Source organism: Elephantulus edwardii, unplaced genomic scaffold (genome assembly GCF_000299155.1).
Source record: "Elephantulus edwardii isolate Elephantulus edwardi_28Jun2011 unplaced genomic scaffold, EleEdw1.0 scaffold00008, whole genome shotgun sequence".
NCBI classification, from domain to species: domain Eukaryota; kingdom Metazoa; phylum Chordata; class Mammalia; order Macroscelidea; family Macroscelididae; genus Elephantulus; species Elephantulus edwardii.
The window spans coordinates 35,873,549-35,893,052 of record NW_006399758.1 but is presented as its reverse complement, the minus strand read 5'-3'; the positions used below and the strand labels follow the sequence as shown (position 1 = coordinate 35,893,052).

Below are 19,504 nucleotides of genomic sequence, written 5' to 3'. Positions count from 1 at the left end.
TGAACTTCTTCCTTCATCACCATAGGCTCTTGCTCATATGTTATTTCTTTAAATTCCTCTGTATCTGCCAATTCCTTTCTATATAATGACTCCGTATATTCCTTTCATCTTCTTTTAATACTTCCTGGATCATTTAACATTCTGCCCAAAGCATTCTTGATTACAGCAACTCTAGGTTTGAACCTGTTCTTCAGTTCCTTGAGCTTAAGAAATGCTGAGCGAGTCCGGCCCTTTTGATTTTCGTTCCTCTTTTTTTCCCCTTTGAAAGTCTGTTTTAATTATCCCATTGCCACAGTGCTTGTCAAAGCCAGTTCTGATTAATCTCGTTTGTCAGCGTGCCCTTTGCCATTCCCTATCATTCCTCCCTGAGAGAGACTTCAACCTGATTCATAAGGAAAAGGAGATGGCGTATTCTCTAAGCTACTTCATGCTGAAAAGGGACGCTGTGGGTTTTAGGCTGAAGATCTTTTCTCACTACTCTAAAGGGCCCCTTTGGCAGTAGGAAACAAATATTGTGGAGATTGATTTTGGGATTTAGATGCACTGTTATCCATTGTGCTTAGCCGTACATGTTCATATCCTTAAAGATGTATCATGGAACTGTTGCAGCCTCTTTTTTTAGAAACTTTTTCTTGTGATTTGAGTGAAAGTTTATGGAGCAGGTTGATTTCTGGGTGACACATTATGGCCATATTGTTCTTTGATGTTGATTATAATCCCCACAATGTAACAGAAGTCTTCTCACTTCCTTCCATCTTGTGTTTGCACTTTCTTGCCATCTTGCTTTCCTATCTCATCCTGCCTTCTGAGCTTTATTGCTATTATTACCTTTTTTTATCTCTTATGATTGATTGTCCTAAGGACTAAGGTTTCCTCCTTGGGGTTACTGTCCACTTGATAGACATAGCTGTTTGGCTAAAAGCTGAGGTAAAAGGTTGAGTTCAGTTGCAGAGTTAATGAACATGGTATGTTAGGGCTATGGTAGCAAGGATTCCACCAGACTCTTCTCAGACAGAGAGACCTTGACTTTTTTATGACTTTGAGTTTTGTTTTACATTATGCTTCAACTCTACTCAGGACATCCTCTTGTGACCCTTTTCAGAGTGGTCAGCAGCTATAGGTAGGGGCTCAGGTTTATGAAGGGCTCACATAATCTACTGGTCTTTGAGGCTAATTCTGTAAGTGTTAGGGTGGGTTTTTTTGTGGGGGTTTGGTGTTGTTTTTTTTCACTCCTTGCTCTAGGCTGGATGTTGTTGTTAGGTACCATCTAGACAACTACAACTCATAGCAATCCTCTGAACAACAGATTTGAACCCTGCCCAGGTCCTACATCATCCCCACAATCTCAGATATGCTTAAGAACATTTTTACAGTCACTGTATCAATCCATCTTGTTGAACTGGTTAGACAAGTACTAATAGTTACACCTGAAATGACTAGCAGCTCATGAACTGTTAAGATAAACAGTACGGTTCTTGTGGTGTTAGAGAGGCGTACTGGATGTCCTATGTATTGACAAAAGGAAAAAAGAAAACCAATCGAACAGATATGTCTCAGAAAAAGTGCAGCCTGTGTGACTAATTGCCTCTGAAGACCCACTGGACGATCAGCTATGGGCTTATTCTGACTCTATAGTATTCAGCAACAACAATAACATGAAGTCTTTAGCTCATACTTTAAATTTTGTCTACCTTTTGATAACAGATCTTTGAAGAAAATCTTCTTTTAATCTATTGCTAGCATGTTCCATCCAAACTTGACCTCTTTACTGGATGTGAGCATGTTCAGAAATACATATACCCTTCTCCTGCTACTGAGTGCATGAGTTTGGGGTTGATAGTAAGTTTTACCGATATCAGACTTGTATCTCAAATAATGGGGCTTTAATTAAAAATAACACTGTTCACTTTAGTGTTGATAGGAGATTTTCACACTTACAAATTACAGTAAAAAACAGCTCTACCTATAGTTTTCTGAATGTCAATGCATGACATCTCATGAAATTGTTGGAAGATTTAAATGATAAAGTGCAGGTAAATGTACTCACAATGCCCAGTAAAAAAATTAGCAGTTTTCAAGCAGTCATAATTATTATCTTATCATAGGTAATATATATTTTATTATTTGTGTCTGTCTGCATTTTTACTCTTCAGTAGAAGGAAAATAAGCTCTGAAGTTGAAATGATGTTTTCTCTTTTTAACAGTTCTACTTTGTCTTCCCTTTTTAATTAGTTGTTCAAGGGTCTGGTTGCTACTTGAAGTTTTGTTGAAATAACTCACTTTTCATGTGCTACTGTTGTTTTGGGAGCCAACACTCTACCATTTTTATATATTCTTTATGACAAACTAGTACAAAGTGGAATTAAAAATTGGAAATATTTTTGGGGTGCAAAGTATAGCCCTCAGAGTTGAATGATCACAATGCATTTCTAAAATGCTTGAGAAGTATTTTTTCTTTGAAATAAGTATAGTTGACATTTTTCTTGAAACCATTTGTGTTCCTAAGAAGACACTCATGTAAAAGTTCACATTTTATGATCATTCATGTTAAACCTTTGACTTGAAAATATAATCCACGTAAACCATAACAGCTACAATGACTTGATTTTTTTCCATGGCTAACAGAAATTTCACAATCACTTGTTATGCATCAGAGAGTTGGACAATGACCAAGGAGGATAAAAGGAGAATCGATGCCTTTGAGCTGTGGTGCTAGAGAAGAGTATTGAGAATACCATGGACTGCTAGGAAAACAAACAGATTCATCCTGGAAAGGGTTAAACCGGGTGGCTCCTTGGAGGCAAGGATTCTGAGGCTCCATCTAACATACTTTGGACATGTTGTGAGGAGAGACTGGTCCTTGGAGAAGGACATCATGCTTGGGAGGGTGGAGGGACAGCGCAGGAGGGGAAAGGCCCTCTATGAGGTGGATTGATTCAGTGACTGGGGTAATCAAGATGGGAGTGTCAGAGACAGTGCAATTAGCACAGGACAGAGCAGAGTTTAGGGCTGTTGTACATAGGGTCACTGTGAGTCACAAGCGACTTGACGGCACACAACAACAACAACAGAAATGTAGAGAATTAGCAGATACAAATATCGACCTGCCCTTTCTTCTCCTGAGTTTCATTATGAGGGTGCAGAAGTGGACACCATGCAGAGGTCGCCAGCAGGGGCTTGATTGCACAAAGTTAGACCAAGTGTTTCAGCATCGTTTGCTCTATTTTCTGTGTAAATTTACTGGAGTTAGGGGGGAAATGGTTGTGGGTGTGTTTGTTTGGTCGGGTTTTTTTTTCCCAACTAATAGTCAGCATTACTGAGAGATATAGATATATATATTTTGTTGAGATTACGCAAGAATTCATATTCCTTGTGGGAACTAGAGCCTCTGTAAGGGTGCTAGTCTATGCCTTATTTGACACCACTGATAGAATCAACTCAATGGTAAGAGGTTTGGTTTGAATTTTTTTGTCTATGTTTTAGGCTTTAGTGAAAAGAGAGCTCTGGAGGCCTAGGGGTAAGGAGCTGAGTGCTTAGTCTGAAGGCCCGCCAGCAGTTCACAGGGAAGAAGATGAGCAGTCTTCTCCCGTGCTGTTTACTGTCTCTGAAAACCCACTGGAGGGTCATCTCTGGGTCGGGTCAGTACATAACAATGGCAACACATGTTTTAGGGTAGGAGAGAAAAGTCTTAACCTGGGAGTCAAAGTAATCTGTGTGCTATTCACATCTCTTTAAATGAAAAGATTCACATTTCCCAAAAATTGACTCTTCAAAGTTTTCACTTACTTAGCTATGTTAAAGTAAGAATTTAACTGACCCAAATTTTTACAAAGTTGTTAGAATCATGTTGAATGTAAAGGTTATACAAGTGATAATTTTATATAGTAAGTGTTTAATAATTGGAAGGTTATGTCAACAGCAGAAAGAGCAATTTCTGATACTACTGCTTTTTCTTCAACTTTAATACTCTAATCTTCTTTCCACCATTTTCTTTTGTGATTTCATCATCTGCACATTTTTCTCATAAGTTTATTAAATTTTGATAACAAGAAAACTAGTGATCAAATTACAGTGATATTAGAGTAAAGCGTTTCTTCTTGATGACACCAAATTATCGTTTCCAGTCTGTACTTGGATATCAATTACACTCTCTTCTTTTCTTCTTCTTTTTGCAGGAAATGACTTGTTTCTGGTAGCAGTTCATGAGCTGGGACATGCTTTGGGATTGGAGCATTCCAATGACCCCACAGCCATCATGGCTCCATTTTACCAGTACATGGAAACTGACAACTTCAAACTACCTAATGATGATTTGCAGGGAATCCAGAAAATATATGGTAGGTTACTACTATCATCCTGGATAATACTGTGCTTAGTGAAATATATCAGTCATGAAAGGGCAAATATTTTATGATGCTTCATACATGAAATATCTAGAATAAGCATATCTGTAGAAACTAAGATTGAGTAGTGGTTACATGAATAGTCGAGAAGATGGGGAAGAAGAGGGCTCAATATTTAGGGCCATTAATCAGCTGATAGGAGTTAAATGTGAGATTGAAAAGGGTTGGACAATATAATGAACATTGTAAATGTCACTGAACTACATAGATAAAGATTAAAATGTCAAATATTTTTCTGCACATGTATTTGCTACAATAAAAAAGCAGTTTTGAAATTATTAACTCTCAGGGAAGTCTAAAATTCCTGTTGTATTTTCATCTTTAAGATAGATGCTACAAAAAAAATAAAGATAAAAAATTTAAAAAAGATAGATGCTACATCTACATGTGAGAAATTAAAACTGATAAAAACATGGCCCATTTATGAAAACTTTTCTATGAATAGAGATTCCTTGGCACAAGTCCCAGACTTTGTGATGTTTAAGTTATGGGAAAATCTTAAATGCACAGTTATATTAATGATCTGGTAAACTATTTAAAATCCAGTTAAAATATGTAACAAGTTAATATAAGCAATTAAAGAAATTATAATATTGAATTTTAATGTGAGATACTAAATCTTTGATGCAAACTGACAGATTGGCTTCCAATTTAAGATGTTTGATATTAGATCATTTCTGATCAATTTTATGCCCCATAAAATTTGTGTGATGAATATTAAAAACTAACCTCAAAAGCAGGTAATAACTGCCTCAGAGTAAAAGTTAACACAAGAGTGAAATTTTACTAACACATAGCTTAAAATATGTGACACTTCTAGTGGAGTGAAATCACTTTTCCCTTATGGAGTTGACTCAAGGAATGCAAATAAAGAGACATGGGGGAATACTATTTATTGTGCATGTTTACCATAATCCCAGCTCCCATGATACAACCATTGACCTTTTAAAGACATTTATCCCACACATGATTGTTAAGAAGGTGACATTTATAATTTACATATAGTGAATTTGCTTTACTAAATTAATGAAGTGAACCTTTCATTTTTAGAATACAGAGATGACTGTGTGTTATCTGCATGCTAATATCTACTATTCAGAAGATATCATTTGCATATTTAAGCAGCATAGTTTTAAGCTCACTAATTTGTTTTGCATTCATTATTTTTTCAATTTAAATGTTTCAGGGATAAATATTCCCTCAGGGTTCAAATGAATTTGGAAGAAAGGTCAATTTTTGTATTTTTTTTATTGTTGGCTTACTATGAAAAGATAAAAGACTTTTGACTCAAAGCTGAACGGGTCATATATTCAATGTGAGATAATATTATCCATTAGCCTAAGTGTATGTCATCAAAAATTCCTCATAAGTGTTTAACTGAAAGGAACCTCTTTTTCATGACCTCATGAGATGGTAGTCTAGACTGAGACTTACAATAGAATATTCTTCCCAAATCTAAACAGTAAGTGTGAACAGATCTGTATTTTTGTAAAAAAAAAAACTCTTGAGAAATGAAGTTTAACATCTGTGCCAAATTACATATGTAAACTTTGACTTGATTTAGAAGTCTCTTTTTAGAAATACTCCTTCACATTAATATTTTACTGGTGGTGTTTTAATCAATAGATCTTTTAGATTCAGGTATTCAAATGAAATGCCCTTCTAATAATTTGCCAATGCATTTAATTATTAGAAAATAGTGAAAGTCAAGAAAAGTTTATGAAATGTGGTCCAAAACATAGACTAGAATAAACTTTGATTAGTTAATATTTATCTTTAGGATTATTTGCATAGAGTCATTGTCTATTGAAATCTAGGATTAGCAGTGGTGATTAGCTTTACATACATAGTTCCAGGATTCATTTTCAGTTATTTATTATTTATGCACCACCTACTTCTAAAAAATATTTGAAAGCAGCTCCCCCTGTAAGGCCTGTGGTGAAGCTATAAAAATATTATTAAAAATTAACAAAGAAAGCTTAGTTGCTTGGACCCAGAATTTAGCATGTTAAGGACCATTTCAGATAGATGGGGAAATGGTTTGTTTAGGTAAGATGGTTTGTTTTCTCACAAAATATATGTTCTTAAAGACCTCTTAGCTCACTTAGTCTGTGCTGTCCACTGATGAGCGATTATCCTCTGTATTTTCCAACACTAGTCCAAGCACTGTCCTCATATTTTCAAAAGGTCCACCTGACAAGATCCCTCCACCTACAAGACCTCTACCAACAGTGCCCCCACACCGTTCAATTCCTCCAGCTGACCCACGGAAGCACGACAGGCCAAAACCTCCCCGGCCTCCCACCGGCAGGCCTTCGTATCCTGGAGCCAAACCCAACATCTGCGATGGGAACTTTAACACTCTGGCTATTCTCCGCCGGGAGATGTTTGTTTTCAAGGTAGGAGGCTGTGATTTTTTAAATTTTTTTTTTAACGGTAGATCAAGTATCTACTTGTCTAGTTAAGAAACAAGTTCTCATTCATTCTTATACTCTTCCTGGCTCTCTCACAGAAGTGTCCAAAAAAGCATCTCAGGACATAAACGTACAAATGGGCTTAAATGTCTAGCAGAAGATTGCTGCACCATTCTATTTTGGTCACGCAGTCATGTCAGCAAAAGCTAAAATGTCTCAGAATGTTGAGGGTTAGAAAATACGGCATGTTATGAAGAGATTTTTTTTTTAAAAAAGCTTAATTTAAGTCATGAATAGGAACCAATAGGGGTGATTTGCTTGGGAGCGTAGGCACATAAAGGCCAACTGTGGTCATTGCATCTGGCTCAGGCAGCTTTAAGAGAGATGTCTGTAATTTCACTTGACAATTAAAACATCTTTTTTTTTTTAAGGAGGAGTATTGATCATCTTATAGAGCTCTGGTAGCGTAGCAGTAAGAAGTTGTGCTGTTAACTCTTAGGCCTATGGTTTGAATCCACGACCTGATCAATGGGCAAATGTAATTTAAAGTCTCTGAAAACCCTATGGAGAGTTGGCTATGGGTCCGTTCCAACTCAGTAGTGGACAATAAGAATAATTTTGTTTGGGTGTCTATCAGTAGCCATTTGAGTCAATCCCCCTCTATAATTTCATTATTTGACTTTATATATTTCTGTTTACCTTTGTTTGCTTTAGTCAGGCTTTGATATCTACCTAATTTATATACATATTTTAAAGAACTGAATCTTAAAAATAGGCACGTATTAATGTGGCCATCACTCTTTATGAAAATGCTGTGGTGACTTTCCGCTTTGTTAAGTGTGCTTCCCAATGCTACTGTGTTCTCAGATATTAACAATAATCAACAGTGTCTCAAGGAACTTGCATAGCGATACCAATTTGCTTTGCAAATCTATCTCAAATCACAGTAAAAAGACTAACTCCTAGCCTTAAAAAAAACCCAAATTGCATAATCTTGTGAGTATAACTATTGTCGTTATTGTTAAGTGCCATCAAGGTAAGTATGACTCGTAGTGCCCCTATGAACAACAGATCTGAACTCTGTTCTATCCTGTGCCATCCTCACAATCTCCAGCACACTCAAGTTCATTGCTGCAGTCACTATGTCAATCCATTTCATAGAGGGACTTCCTTTCCTTCGCCATTCCCCTACCTTTCCAAGCATAATGTCTTTCTCCAAGGAATAGCTGCTGTTAGCAACATACCCAAAGTATCGCAGACAAAGTTTTGCCATCCTTGCCTCCAAGGAGCGCTCGGGCTGCACCTTCCCCAAGATATGTCTATTTATTGCTTTCCTTGTCAGTGCGATATCCGCATGTTAACACAAGTCTTTTCAGTCACTTGCTATGCATTGCCAAAAGCAGAATTTTCTGGCTTTAAAATTGTAAACTGATCCTAAAGAGTAATAAAGGATCGTAAGTTTATTTGTTGGCACGAGAATGTTAAAATAACCACACTGTAGCACTATCATCCGTTTCAAAATAAAATAATGTGCTCTCATTTATGGTTAATGTGAATCAATAAATAATGAAACATTGTCCTACTTATGTAGAATGACCTGTCTAACCAGAGGCTATAATTTAAAAAATATAGATTTCATATAATTTTTCATAGACAAAGTAATATATCTACTTTATTGAAAATTAAGATCTGGACTTGATGTAATATGCAGAAGAGCTTCATACTTTACATGAGAAATCAATGATTTTGTCCAAGCACAGGAATAGATTTTTGTTAATTATAAAAATGCCTTTCCATGCTTGATTAAGTATCTCTCAGTCTGTTTTCAAGTGGGTTAGTGAATTTAGCCTTAAAGAGTAAAGAAAAATTGCACTTGTGTGTGTGTGTGTGTGTGTGTGTGTGTGTGTGCGCGTGCACGTGCGTGTGTGTGTGTACAAATGTGGGATGGTGGGGTATCACTGGCTTCCCAAAGAGAAACAATTACCAATGATATCAGCTCAAGGCTGCTTATGAGCTAGATGTTAGCTGTCACTGTTCTATGGAACCCTCCTGCCAGTGATGACATCTGCCATCCTTCCCAAGGCTCTCTCTTCTAGGTTTCATAATTTGTTGTAATGACCTTAAGAAACCCAGCCCATCCTCTCAGTAATACAATGTGTTAGGGAATTAGGAACATATTACAATTCAGGATCAGGAATTACTATGGATAATCCCCAGGTAGATCTCTTCCTTGATCTCTTAACCTCATGGTCCCTGGGTCCCTCAGGTTGCCCTCTCTCTGTCCTGCTTGGCAAATGTGACAAACCTCTCTATCTCTGCAAGTCAGTAGCCGAAGGCACCTCACTCTTCAGGAATCCACTGTATCATCTTACCCGCAACTCCTAGCTCTTCTTCTGCTGCTTCTCAGTATCTTGCACCATCTCCAATATTCTACATCTCCTGGGACTAAGAGGTTCTCAGTGCAAACTTGTATAAAAAGGACACACCACACTGCTGGCTCTTCTTCAAATTGTAGTGACGTTCCCTTGTTACCTTTTTGGAATTGGCTTGTTTTAAACCTAACCAGATGGAAAATTGACCAGTCTCCAACAAAGATCCCTTGCACCTTATTTGCATCGTCCTATTTGCTCTAAGACTGAAATGGAAAGCTATCTGCTACTATCTGGGTGCTGACTCCATTCTTGGGTGCTTCTATATGCTGGGCCATAGTCAGAAAACACAAGTTTGGTTTGCCGCCCTTCAGTCAAGACTGAAGAATTAGACTAGTTTCCAAAACTAAAGCTCAATCCAGTCAAATGTAGCTGTGGGACTTATTTATTCAGAATGTTTGTTGAACTTTTTATTGTAATCTTTCTAAGGGACTTGAGCATTGTAGGGGAACTCTGGTGGCCTAGCCCTTAGGGAGTTACATGCCTAACTCAGAAGTAGTGCCTCTCCAGTGGTTTGAATCCATCAGCAGCTCCATGGGAGAAAAATGGACAGTCTCTTCCCAAATGATGCATGGGAGAAAAGTGGAGAGGCCCCTCCCATGTGATTTTCAGCCTCTGAAAATCCACCAAAGGTGCAGGGAGCTCTGGTGGCCTAGTGGCAAGAAGATGAACTGCAATCCCAGAGACATGCTGTTTGAATCTACCAGATGCTCTGTTGGAGAAGAAGGGGCAATTTCCTCCTGTACCAGTAGGATCTGATTTGATGGTACACACACACACACACACACACTAATTTAAAAAAACCCCACTAATGGGTCAGCTATGAATTTCTTCTAAACAAAAAATGGTGAGTGAGATTTCAACAAAGTTTTCATGCACCTTATTTGCATTATTAGCAGTCAGCCCAGTTCACATGTTGAGCTATGAACACTTTTTTACAGATTGAAATTGAACTGTTTTGTGGGAATAGACACATAATAATTACTCACAAGTGCACACAAACAAATACATACGCAGATTTATCGTGACCAATATTGTGACAACTAGATAAAATGAAAACAAAACACCACCTTGTTCTACATGGTGTCATATGACAGCAGAAGACTTTCTTTCTCCTGTGGAATTTCATCCTCACGGCTGAGAACCTTGAGTTGTCCTTGTGGTCTCATGGGTACGGAGTTTCACTGTCAACTCAAAGGCACACAGTCCAAATCTATCATCTCCTTCTTGGGAGAAAGATGGGCAATCCCTCCCATGCTGTTTACAACCTCTAAAAACCTACTGAAGGGTCAGCTATGAGTCGATTTTGACGCAGTGGGAATGAGCTTGAGGGTATTTTTTTTTTAAATTCTAACTCTGGAGACCTACTGGTAAGGAGTTGCACTGTCAGTCAGTATGGACATGAAATGAATCTGCCAAGTGTTCTGGAGAAAAAAGATAGAAATTTTCCCTCATGTAATGTACAGCCATTGAATATAAGATGGGGAGACTCCTCTGACTATGTTCTGACTTGAAAGCACATAACAACCATAACATTATATCACAAAATGTTACCAATATATCAACCATCATTTTTCTTCCCCTTTAATTATTTTTCTTTCTATTTTATTTTACATTGGTTTGCATACAAAGTTCATATACAGTGTTCAGCTGTTTTTTCATATTTTTTCCTCACCTATTTATTTATAAAATTCTAATAAAAATTCAAACAAATTCTTTCAATTTCCCTCACCCTCCACCCATCAAATTGTACAACCCAATGATTAATCCCCTCTGGCCCCTGTACATCCACATCCCTCCTTTTCCAGCCTCTCCCACCTCTCTTGGATCCTTATACTCATTCTATAATAATGGTCTTATGCAATATTTATCCTTGTGGGATTGAGTTAGTTCACTCAGCATAATGCTCTCTAGTCTCTCCCAAGTTAGGGAATAATTTACAAGGTTATTGCTCCTGCGTGCTCCATAGTATTCTATTGTGTGAATGTACCATAATTTCTCACTCTGTTCATTTGTGGTTGGACATTTGGGCTGTTTCCATGTTCTTATTATGGTGAATAATGCTGCTATGAGCATTGGTGTACAAATCTCACTTTGTGCCTCAGATCTCACATTCTTAGGGTATATTCCAAGCAGTGGAATAGCTGGGTCATATGGAATGTTTGTGTTCAGCTTTTTGAGGAAGCACCAAACTGCCTTCCAGAATGGTTATACCATTTTACAATCCCACCAACAATGTATAAGAGTTCCTTTCTCGCCACATCCACTCCAACATCTATTACTTGCTACCATGTTAAACTTTACCACTGTTACTGCAGTGAGCTGGTACTTCATTGTGGTTTTGATTTGCATCTCTCTTGTTGTCAGTGTTTTGTAGCATTTCTTTATGTGTCTGTTTGCCATTTGAGTATCTTCTCTGTGAAAATTCTTTCCATGTCTTTTGCCCATTTTGTACTTGGGTTATCAGTCTTTTTCATGCATAGAATATGTTTTGACACAATTTTCCCTTTTATGTGAAACAATGCAGTGGTGTCTATATTCTGCATGAACCAGAGAAGAGGAATAAAAATTGTGTCAAACATCTGGAGTCATCTTGATAAAAAAATTAAGATTAATGATTTCATTTGCCACCTGGGATCTCTGATGACATAGTCCATATGGAGTTGTATTGGAAACCCAAGAGTTACAGCTCTTTAGCAATTTCAATCCACCGGCAGCTCCAAGAGAGAAAGATGGGTACTCTTCCACGATCTGACAGCCTTGGAAACTCTTCACAAGTCGGTGGTGAATTGATTTCAACATGATGGCCATGAAGAGGTGGAGGATTTGCCTACTGACTAGTTCTTTAATTCAAAGGGAAGCAAAGAGGGTATTTCTCTACACTACAGTTAGTTCTAAGAAGCCTGGCTGGCACAGAAGAGCTTTTAAGAATATGTACAAGCTAGTCCTTCCAATTATTAATGGAAGTTTTGGGCTCTGAGTAAGTAAAACTGAAAAAGTTTTCATTTTTTCTCTATGATTCATTATCACAAGATTCTTTTTTCTTAATTATGACCATTTCACTAAAGACCTTCATCATACACTTCTATAGAAACCTATTTGTCCGGATTCTGGCTTAGGTTAACTTCCACTGAAAGATTTCCACTGAAAGATGCTAATTTAAGTTAACCTCCAGTGAAAGAACAATGCAACATTAACTTACCTCCAGAAACCGTTACCAACACCATTAAGTTGATTGCAGTTCATAGTGATCCAACAACAGTTTCTGAGGTTTTTAATGTTTATAGGAAAAGACTGTCGTTCATTCTGCAGAGAAGTGGCTGGTAGATTTGAACCACTAACTTTTCTGTTAGCAATGCAACACTGAACATATTAAACCACCAGAGTTCCTTAAAGCCTCATTTCTAAGGCAAAGGTACCAAGCTTGAGTTTACCAGATATTCTGTGGGAGAAGAGTGGGCAGTCTGCTCCTATGAGATTTACTGCCTCTGAAACCCACTAGTGGGTCAGCTTATGTATAAACTCCAACTCAGCAGCACATAACAACACTACCACTCAGGTCAAGTATGGATGTGGTCCAGTTTCAATGCAAAGTAATCCTCTGTTTCATCGAAAGAAATGTTTATGCAAAGGGAAGACGGAGATCAAGACTCAGAGAATATAAAGATACTTATTGAAATAAATATTTTCACACCTAGTCAAAATTGGACCATCTATATTTTCTATTAAATAACTTCTTTTATCTTACTATTTAATCCCAATGTACTTATCACCCTATGCAAAAGCTGTTCATTTATTTTATTTCATTTTAAGGTTTCTTCTTTTGTTGCATATTCATATTTAAGCTCTAACATCTTAAAAGTGTGGAATTCTATCTCTCTCATATCTCTTATGTAATATGTCCACTCTTCCCAATTTAACACATCTCACACACATACTTTTATTTTCAAGTATATGTTGAGCCTTTCTGTATGAATAACAAAAAACATTTGGTATTTTAAAATGTTAAAAACGTGATTGAGTTTGGTTGGGATTTTGTTGTGGTTTTTTTTTTTTCTCTCTCCTTGAAAACACTTTAATCCTACTGGAGAAAAGGTGGCATGCAATTCTAAAAATTAATTGGTCAGAAATTTTTCCTTTATGTATAAATCTACCAATTGAAAATAACACTAACCTTTCTCTGTGTATAAGAGGTACATGTCATAAAATCCAAGTGTTGACTCTTCAACTGATAACATATCCAAGGACAAGAAGAAATTATAAAATGTCAAAATCACTATCTGGATTGTATTTGGTCTGTTTGGAAAGTTGTGAGAGGCAAAGCACGTGGGCCGGGAAACGTGAAATGAGGAAGTACATGAAGACTGTCCATGTAAGTTCCTTCTCAAACATCAAAGACAGCATACTCAGAGCCAGCCTCCTGAAGGTGTTCCTTCACAAGCCTAGTCCACCTGCTTCTCTTCTCCAACCAGAATAGTGGCAGCTCATTTTTCCTAAGTCATCACTGACTCCTCTCTTTGCCTTATATCCCTACAATGTCTATGGAAATCACATTCTCTGTGTCTTCAAAATACATTATTCAGCCACTTCCCTCTCTGGCTTTTGCTACCATCTCAGTCCAAAATTCCATAGCCCAAATTAGTTTTTTAGACCTCCTCAGTTCTACAGATCATACCAACGCATTATTTAAACCTTTCAATATAGTCTCATTTGCCCTGCACAGAGCACACCTCACAATTCTTGCAATGACCTATGAAGTCTCATAACATCTCTCCTCTCATCTTCAGTCTATTACTCTTTTAACTTTGAGTGCCAACAGCAATTGCCTCACTGGTTTTTCCCTTTGAACTTGCCAGATACTCCTGGCTCAGAACTTTGCAGATCTGTCCTTCTCAAATTCTGAATAGTCGTTTCTCCTTCATACTTCTGCTGCTTTATGCAAAGAAATAGGACACCTACTACCAGTCTTTGTTCAGATCTAGTCAGTATGCTGCTAGTCAGGTCAACATGGGGATAAATTAATGACAATATTTACAGTGGTTCAGAAAAGTGGTGTGTCATTGTGAGTTATGGATCCTGTGTGGTATTTTAGGAACCCGAAAGAGTAAGATGGATTCATTTGCGTTTTACAACTGAAAAATTCTGTATCAAATCTTACTTTATTTTGTTGCATGTGTTTTCATTTATGTTATTTTATCTTCAAGAAATTATTACAGAGCAAATTGGTTTTTCATTCAACTACTCATATCCATTATGGTTTATTACATTAATTGAAATACCTGCCATGTACTTATTTTCCTGCTCCCTCATAGTGATTCTCCTTTCCATTAATGCTCTGCCTCACTCCTTTCTTCCGTCTGAGCTTTAGCTTAGAGCAAATGCTTCCTTTAGATCTTTTATGGTTGATTGTTCTAAGAGGGCATTGTTTCCCAGATTATTTTTTTTGGGGGGGGGATGGCCTGGCGATGCCGGATCTGCTCCGCTCTCACCGACTTTCCTTTGCTAGCGGTAATGAACCACGAACCAGAAAGCCGCGGCACGTGAGCCACCGTGCTCTACCAGTGAGCTACATCTCCAGACCCCTGTTTCCCAGATTATTGGCCTCTCTATGTGTGACTGAAAGTTGAGCGACGGGGTGGAGATTTGTTCCGTGTGGGAAAAGCCATAGTTTTAGGAGTGCCTCCAATTCTAATTTTAGCAGTGAAACTCATTCTTATTGCATGTTATATGTCTTTGTTTCCATCAGAATAAGGCAGTGCTTAAAAACGTGGACATTCATGGTAGATCTGGAGTCATAGCACACTTGCTAACAGTGTTATGATCTTATCATGATCATCATGCTAAGATACTTTTTCTGACTAGAACTAGAAGTATTTTGTTCACTTCTAGATTGTGCAAGTTCTAGCAGACTGTCATGAGCATGTTTTTGAAGAATACTGAACATAGTACTTGACACATATTTGTTAGATATCTCTGTGCACACATTCTATTCTGCCTCTGTCTAAAGCACTAATAAATCTCTTCTGGTATATAGTGGAGGTAGAAAGCCATACCTCTTCAGTAGCAGGACAGACTTGGCATTTTTAAATACTTGTTACATTCATTAACTGAAATTCTCCATTGTATTTAAACTTCTTTTTCCAAATAATTTTTACCTGAATGAAATTCACAGAAAATGGCTGTAAGATTTACATTATAAGGGCTGGAACAGATTCTTACTGTTCACAGTATTTTATTCAATGAAATTATTTACAATACTGTTTTGGAGACTTTAAAAGGGATTTTATAGATAAACAAACACTTAGAGAAATCATACAGTCCAGGATTATTTGAAATTACTCTGAGTCACAGCATCACTACTGCCAGGAAGTATTCCCTGATAATATTAAGTGTGCATTCCAACTGGGGCTAGATTCAAATGAGACCAAAGGGAGCAATTGCTCAGACACTGTGAGCAGAGGATTAATTAAAATGTTCTTGTACTACAAAATCATAGCCTTTCAAATAATGTAGGTAAACATTTTGGAAGCAATTGGAATTATGTGTAATACTGCATTTTAAATCTCAATATTAATTACTTGCCACAATATTTGCATTCAAATATAGTTTAAGATTTCTGCTTTAAAACTTTAAATTCTTTTATTTACATTTCCTGCCTACTTGGCCTCCAAGATAAACTTATGCATACCATTCATCAGGAACGGATTCTCAGTATCTGGGGTACTAATTTCCTTTCCAGTCACTTTATTTTGGGGTTATTTACGCATTTGGTGCTTTATTTGTGGGTACTGTGTTCTTTCCAATTGCTTGCTATGGATCTGAAAATTGGAAAATGAACAAGGAGGACAGAAGAAGAATCAATGCCTTTGAATTGTGGTGTTGGCAAAGAATATAGAATATACCATGGAGTGCCAAAAGGGGAAAAGTTACCTGTATTGAGGGTAATGTAACCAGAGTGTTCCTTAAAGACAGGGGTGGTAAAATTATATTTCACTTACTTTGGACATGTTTTTAGGAGGAACAAGCCTCTGGAGAAAGAGGCTGGAAAGTAGAGGGTCAGTAAAGAGAAAACCCTCAGTGAAATGGATTTACACAGTGCCACAAAGGGCGTGAGCATGACGGAGATCAAGAGGATGGTGCAGGATAGGGCAAGGTTCACATCTGTTTTAATAGGGTCGCTAAGAATTAAACTAAACTTGATGGTAGTGGGAGCTCTGGTTGCTTGATTGGTAAGGAATTGCATTGCAGCCTCAAAGGCATGTGGTTCAAATCCACTGGTTGATCTGTCAGAGAATGACAGACATCCTCTTCCTGTCCAATTCACTGCCTCTGAAAAACCAACTGGGGGATCAGCCCTGAGTTGGTTAGGACTTGACTGAATGTGTAACAAAAACATGTTTTGGATTCAGTCAGATTATTTTTCCTTATGCCTTAAAATAGGCCATTTAATACATACTACTTGAGTGATAAGATTTTAAAGGTGAGATATATTTTCTCATGTATGTTTTATCTTTATACAAATTTAGAATATGAATAGTATGATCACAAAAAATAGTGGGGAAATATCCATCTTGTGATTGAACCTGTGATACTTTATACTGAATAGCGGTATGAAACCCTAGTTCTGGCAATGTTATTAGCTGTTGTTAAGTGCCATTTAGTCGACTAAAACTCATAAGACACTGTGGACAACACACTGGAAGCTGGCTCTATGCTGCCCCTTCCTGGTGTTCTCCACCATGCTCAAGCTCCTTGCTACAGTCACTGTGTCAGTCTGTGCCATTGAAGGTCTTCCTCCCTTTTGCTGAACCTCAATATTTCTTTTAATGTCAAAAAGTGTGTTATAAAAAGAAAAGATATATTATTATGTTTTAGACATTAACTGTTTGTTGTTATTTGCTCTCTATATTAAAGTTTTTATGTAGAACATATTGTTATGCGTCAGAGAGTTAGACAATGGGTAGGGAGGATAGAAGGAGAATTGATGCCTTTGAGCTGTGGTGCTGGAGAAGAGTATTGAGAGTACCTTGGACTGCTAAGAAAACAAACAGATTCACCCTGGAGAGGGTTAAACCCATCTGCTCCTTGGAGGCAAGGATTCTGAAGCTTCGTCCGACATACTTTGGACATGCTGTAAGGAGGGACCGGTCTTTGGAGAAGGACATCATGCTTGGGAGGGTGGAGGGACAGCGCAGGAGGGAAAGAACCTCAATGAGGTGGATTGATTCAGTGACTGGGGTAATCAGGATGGATGTGTCAGAGGCAGTGCGATTGGCACAGGACAGAGCAGGGTTTAGGGCTGTTGTACATAGGGCCGTTATGAGTCGCAAACAACTCGATGGCACATAATAACAATAACAAAAACAATCCATATGTACGTCGTACTTCAGAGTGATTTTACAGAAATTCAAGGTTTATAGCCAAAGATTAATCTGAAGATTTCCCACTAAATATAAAAAAACAATTATTTTTGTAGAGTTTGTAAATAACACTATAATTTTTATCTTCATATCTAGCTCTTGGTGGATATCCTTCTTTTGACTTCTTAGAGTTCTATAAACCATGAATTCGGCTTTATTCTTTTTATTTGTTTTCCAAATTTTAGTTAAGTGAATTGTGATTATTATTATTCTTTGCGGGTTTTATAATGTTACTTAAAGACCTATTTTGTTATTGTTTTTGCTACCATCGAGCCAGCGTTGACTTTTCAGGTTTTCAGAGACAGTTAATCTCACAGAAGGAGCTTGCCCATCTTTCTCCCACGGAGCAGCTGGCACATTTGAATTGAGTGCCTCTGGGTTAACAATGAAATTCCTTAGCACTAAGTTGTTGCTGTGCACCGTAGAGTCAGAACTGACCCACAGCCAACCCTCCGGCGGCTTTTCAGAGGCATTTAATCACACAGGAGGAGGGTGCCCATCCTTCTCCCTTGGAGCAGCTGGTGAACTCGATCCAAGTGAACTTCGGGATTGCAGCTTAGCTTCTTGCCACAAGACCAGCAGAGCTACCCCAAAAGGGTTGTTTTATTTTTTAAAAAAATATGTTTTGTATTATTCAACCTCAAATTTGCTTTCTTTCCAATACACATGAGGAACCATGGTATGGAATAGATAAAATCTATAACAACAATATATATTGTGTAAAAGGTGAAAATAAATATATGGAAAAAATTACTGTATTTAAATTAAAAGATTCACAGTTTTATGGATTTTTTAAAAAATTTTATTGTAATGTGAGTGAAGTTTACAAGGCAAATTGATTTTGATTTTTCACTCAGCCATTAATACACATTTTGTTTTATGACCTGATAAACACAATATAACCACACTCTCCACTTCCTCTCTGTGCTTACTGTTGCTATTTGTGATTCTAGCCTACCCCTTCTTGCCTTCTGAATTTTAACAATGGGTAATGCTTTCCTTTTGATTGTATGTGGTTGATTATTCTAAGGAATCAGTACCTCCCTCGTGGTGATGTTCACTTCATTGGCTTGTCTATCTGTCCATTATTTGGCTGAAAGGATGACTAAGGACTGTATTCTTGGGGATGCTTCCTGTGTCTGTTGAGCCAGTATGTCTGTCCAATTTTATGTTCTTGAATTTTGTTCCATATTTCTCACAACTCTATCCATGACTTTCTACTGTGATCCCTTTTAGAGTTGTCAATGATGACAGCCAAGCATGACCTAGTTTTTCTTATCACAGACTGATAGAAGTTGAAGTTCATGTGGTTCATTAGTTCTTTGAACTATATGTTTCTGTGCACCCTTACTTTGCTTTTCTCTTCTTTGTTCAGGAAAGAGCAATAGGTAAACCTTATATGTCTGCTTGTAAACTTTTAGATCTCTGTTACTACTTATCAGAATTTAGAACACTGGAAAATATTCACTACTATAGTATGTATCTGTCTTTTTATCTATCTATTCCTTTATCCTAATGTTTCTACAGATTAAAAATGGTTATACTTAAATTCCTAAAAGAACATTTAGGTAAATGGATAGATAGAATATACTTGTATAAAAAATTTGAATGTTATCTTTATTAATTTGTGATTTTATGGAGATCAGTGAAAAGAGCCCCTTGTTCTTCAATGAAATAATATAAAAATTCACTAGGAAAAAAAAATCACATAATAATAGCACCAAAAATATGCCCATTGGATTTTAAAGACTGATGATGAAAAATTACAGAATAGAAGGGAAAAATACAAAGTTGGATCTTTTCTTTATTTTTTTTTCTATAATTATATTTTATTAATT

The 19,504-nt window shown here is 37.2% G+C and overlaps 1 protein-coding gene across 1 annotated transcript in view; it reads left to right on the top strand.

The window, feature by feature from the left end:
- Positions 1-19,504, top strand: part of MMP16 (matrix metallopeptidase 16 (membrane-inserted)) — a 380,069-nt gene that overhangs the window by 268,965 nt on the left and 91,600 nt on the right. Inside the window, exons 5-6 of the mRNA XM_006880517.1 lie at positions 4,176-4,337; positions 6,591-6,802. Of these exons, the coding sequence (XP_006880579.1) occupies positions 4,176-4,337; positions 6,591-6,802 (374 nt within the window). The remainder of the gene's footprint in view (positions 1-4,175; positions 4,338-6,590; positions 6,803-19,504) is intronic.